Source organism: Helicoverpa armigera, chromosome 13 (genome assembly GCF_030705265.1).
Source record: "Helicoverpa armigera isolate CAAS_96S chromosome 13, ASM3070526v1, whole genome shotgun sequence".
Taxonomy (NCBI): domain Eukaryota; kingdom Metazoa; phylum Arthropoda; class Insecta; order Lepidoptera; family Noctuidae; genus Helicoverpa; species Helicoverpa armigera.
Genome location: NC_087132.1, coordinates 11,168,351 through 11,173,110, shown reverse-complemented (window position 1 = coordinate 11,173,110; position 4,760 = coordinate 11,168,351). Strand labels below are relative to the sequence as shown.

General features: G+C 35.0%; 1 protein-coding gene across 1 annotated transcript; it reads right to left on the bottom strand.

Moving 5' to 3' along the window:
- Positions 1-1,912: 1,912 nt before the first annotated feature.
- On the bottom strand, positions 1,913-4,503 carry LOC110382781 (uncharacterized). Its single transcript, XM_049840767.2, has 3 exons — positions 4,282-4,503; positions 3,771-3,904; positions 1,913-2,184 (listed from the first exon to the last, which is right to left on the bottom strand). Exons 1-3 carry the CDS (start codon positions 4,427-4,429, stop codon positions 2,035-2,037), a joined length of 432 nt encoding a protein of 143 aa, XP_049696724.2. The 5' UTR covers positions 4,430-4,503; the 3' UTR covers positions 1,913-2,034.
- Positions 4,504-4,760: the final 257 nt, after the last annotated feature.

The following is a 4,760-nucleotide window of genomic DNA, read 5'->3' as shown; positions in this document are numbered from 1 at the left end:
TGAGAATTCTCTGACACAGGGATCGCTAGGTGATTAAGCCTGCATCTCACTTTATTAGGGGTATAATTTAGGCGATCACCAAAAATATTTTTAAGATTCTAAGTTGAGGCACCAAATAAAATAAACAACTCCAAAAAAAATAAAAAGGCTTTATTAAAAGGGCACTAAAGTATATAATGTTATGATCCAAAAAAATAAAATAACATCAGAAAAATCGCAAATCTCGCACAAATATTATTTTTGGTTCCCAAAATGGATTAATGGTCACCAAATTCTATCCAACTAAAAGATTAATATTACTACCAAAATCAAAGTTAGTGACGAAAACGAATCGCTGCAAAACCGACTCCACGTAGTCTTGTCTGCCCTACCCCTAGAGTGCAATTCAAAACCGCGTAGGCGCAGAGGGGCGAGGCGGCCTGCTCGCATGGGACCGCCGGAGCCACGCAGCGCCGGCGCCGTGACAGAAGCCATGCTTGCTGCATGTTGCGTGCTTACATTTTAAACGTACTGAGTTACACCCAAATTCATATAACAATAAATAAGCGACGCACGTTTGGGAACCCCAGTATATTAATTGGTATTTGGGAAATATTCTAGCGATCGTTAGCTTTTTAGTCGAACAAAAATGACCAAATTAGGAGTCATGGTATGACATAATTGGTAACATCTAAGTAGTGACAATAATATAATATTTGGTCTAAAGTGTATTTTAAAGGCGTCCATATATTTTTTTAGTAGTCAATAATACGAAAAAATGGTTTTACCTAATAATATTTTTGGAAACGTTATTTGGTGACCATTTATCCATTTTGGTAACCGTTTAGAATTTTTTTGGTAGTAAAATAGGTACTTTTTTGGGTGGCGTTTAAACAAAAGCCCTTTATTAGAAGGAGAATGTTATTTTGAAAACCAGTAGTCTAGAAAGTTTTTGTCGGCAAATATATTTGGTTATGTATGGTAGTGTGCACATGACAATGCTCAGATATTATAATATTCTTGCTTATTCAGGATTATCGTCAAAAGGGGCCAATACTTCTATTACTTGATGCTTTTATGTCTTTTCAGGTAAATCAACTATGTATATGATACGTAGTTACGTAAAACTTATGTGAGCACAGCATTTTATGATTGGTCGCCTGATTTTTCAAAATGATTTATCAAGATCTCAGACAAAAGTATAATAAACTTATGATTTGGTTGTTATTTGATTGTGGAAGAGTGTCTTACATTTTTTTTAATAAAAAAGAAGGACATACTAATTATGCCTACTATTGCACAATATTTAAGTAATTAAATAAATATTTCTAGAAAGGGTCTCGTAATGAGCTCTTCAATTTTATAAAATTTTGCTTACTTCAAGTATATTTCGTAGAAGTGACGTCTGAAACGAAAATTGCCGAATAGAGTTTCAAGTTTTCAATTCGCTTATTATATTCCTATTTCTATGTTAATCTGAACTTAATTTTAGTTTTAGAAGTTGCTTTAAGTTCTTTGTGTAGGCCAATCTGACAGTTAATGTAAATTTTGAAGTTTCTTGTAAGTACAATAAATTATTTTAGATATGCCTAGGATAAAAAGAACCTGCTTCTCAGGTACACGCGTGCAGGTTCGATTTCAAGCCGAGCAAAGTGCACTTTGCTCGGCTGTGGATACTTACAACTGACTGAATATAAGTGTGAGAAAATTTCTTGAAGAAACCTGTACCAATTATTCTAAAATCGCCAATCCGCTTTAAGCAAGCGTAGTAAGTATAATTCCTTCTTTGTCTGATAACAAAATATCCAAAAATAAAACTTCAACGTTCGAACTTTTGAATTATTTACTTCACAAAAACAATAATATTTATTTGTATATTTATATAACATTAAACATTCAGTACAGAAGATGACTGACAAATACAGTATAAGACGGCCACCAATGGGACGGAGATCAAACTATCCCACACACATTGGTATGCTCAGCTTACAAACGATTATTTTTACAATCAATACTCTATATTCAGCAAAAGTCGTCCTGTGATCATTCCGTTTTCTAACTATAAACTTGTACAGTGAAATGCTGCGCCGGCGCCACGCTGAGCGTGACAGACTCCCCACTACATGCGCCCGCGACTCGACGCACGACGCCCGCCACATCTGAGTTCACTGTCACGCACTTCATATCGGGGAGGGATAGGCCTATCTGAAAACAAAAGAAAGAGCAATTTTATTCAAGTAATCATGTGAATGTGTGAGTGTGTGTGTGTATGTAAATAATTACGCTTAAAAGAACGAACTCATTTTAATGAGGGTTTTCTAAAATGGCGTTCACGAGGTGGCAGCACTGGAGCGTCAGGTCCAGGTACCTGTCAAAGTGCTTATGTTTACTATGAACCGTGAACGATTTTAGTGGTTTTTTATTGTATATTTTTATTTATTTTTTTAATTTAAAGAAGTGCATTATTGTTTTACAATTGGGGTTGCGTGGATAAAAAACTAAACCATATTGTGTAAACAAATTCTAGTACATTACGTTATCTACCTTTCAACGAGCTTTTCCTTAGTACCAGTGACTTTTGCACCCCTCTTTCTAAGCTCAATTTTTAATTCGGAAACCTTATTCTGATCGTAGTCCATAACACAATCAATAACACTTCCAATATAACAGAATTTCAATAAGCAATAAGTTCGGACCCTACAATTCCATACTATTTGACAGCTGTTTGGACCAGACGCATACGTGGCGCCACCCGGTGGCAGAAAAAGGAGAGATAACCCTCATTAAATTCGTACAGTGATGGTGCATGGGCGAGTCCATTATTAACTGCGAAATTCTATAACCCAAGTAGCTAAGTATCTGTTGATGACTATGGATATAATTTTGATGTTAACGCCATACAAGTAATGTCGAATTCTCTAGTAAGAAAATCCATAGATAGATAAGTAGGTTATTCAAATCTCTGCTGCACGCCATTATTTTATCTTACATAGTTCACTGTCAGTGTCAAGTTTCATTTCTGGGTGAGATAAAATGTGGATTTGTAAACAAAAATATTTATTTTCCTTAAACAGTATGGACAGATTATATATTGGGCATTACATTAAATATGATGAAGGCTTTGATATATTGCTGTGAAAAACATTTTTCTGCATTATTGCATTAAAGTTTTTGACGGCCCTTTCTTTTACGTACCTATTGATATTTTTTAGGTATTGGTTACTGAGTAGATACTTATGTAAGTGGGGAGCTTATGACTAAGTGCCTCACGAGTACACAGATGTCATTTTAAGCTGACCTTTGGTATATTTCTATTTCTTTTTCGACTCTTGCTTACCTTATCGTTCAGAAAAGACTATAGCTGTAAAAAGGCTACGCAGTTTGGATATTCTATAGGTACCGACGCGACTGAAGCTACGAGAAAAAAAGTAGTAAAAGTAGTAGTCACTTTTAGCGATAAGACCGCCCATTGTGTCACCGACTTCAAAATTTTTGTTTGTTCTTGTTGATTTTTAATTGGTGTGCATAATCTATACTAATATTATAAAGAAGAAAACTTTGTTTGTTTGTTCAATGGATAAACTCAAAAACTACTGTACCGATTTTAAATATTCTATCACCATTAGAAAGCTATATTATCTGCGAGTAACATAGGCTATATTTTATCCCGGTGCGGGCAGTAGCTCCCACGGGACGCGGGTGAAACCGCGTGAAAACGGTTAGTAAAGAATATATCTATATATCTATCCTCATCTGCCCAATCCCATCTTACCAAAGTAAATAATACAAACCTGTATGTCAAGCGATTCATCAGTCAATGTATCAGCATCCACTTCGTTGACTTCGGAGTATATCAGCCTGGTCTCATCAATGTCATCACATCTCCCACACTTCCAGATACCGCCAGTCAAAACTGGTACTTCTCCTGTTAATAATAGGGTTGAATTTAGCTTGGTGCTTGACTTGACAATCAAAATGTAAATACATTTTAATTTTTAATATAGGTATAAAAAAAACAATGTGTGTTTTAGTATCACAATAGAAAAAATAATTAATAGATGATTAAAAATATACTCTATCATGAAAAATATGCATCGAAAGATGTCTGTTGACCTTACGCCTGGGATGTAAAGTAATCAACAAATCATTAATTCTGTGGTCAACTTCCAGTCTAAACGAATGTAAATATGTGCTAATATTTTACATATACTGACTGCCTATCTCTTCAAGTCTTCTCACCATTCCATAACACAAAAAGGTGAGCATATCGGCCATGAATAAAATTAAATATAAAATAATCACCACTATCATTTTCATCGGACTGCTCAAACTCCTTACTAACGCCGTTCAACAGCATATCCAACACTGCATCAACATATTCGTCATCACCAACATATTCACCAACACACGCACCAACAATTACAACAACACACAACAGTTTAATCAACATTGTTCTGTCGAGTTTCACATTATTTTGCGATGTATTTCTTCAGACTGTTGGATAATAATTGAGACAATTGACAATCGGACTTCAGAGGGTGTGGCTATAAAATATGCGAGGGTATTTTAAATATAGCAGGCTCACCAATGAGTATTCTTTTTAAGCGCCTGAAGGAAGTCAGATAGTTGGTCGTTACATAATATAATATTGGTATTTAGGTGCATTTGATGGCAACTAAACTGAAAACGGGAAAAAGTTAGGAAAATGATTTATTTATGGTCCATGTATTAAGTCTAGTCTCTAGTGAAACATGTGATTTAAGCCCTCCTTTTTGTAAATA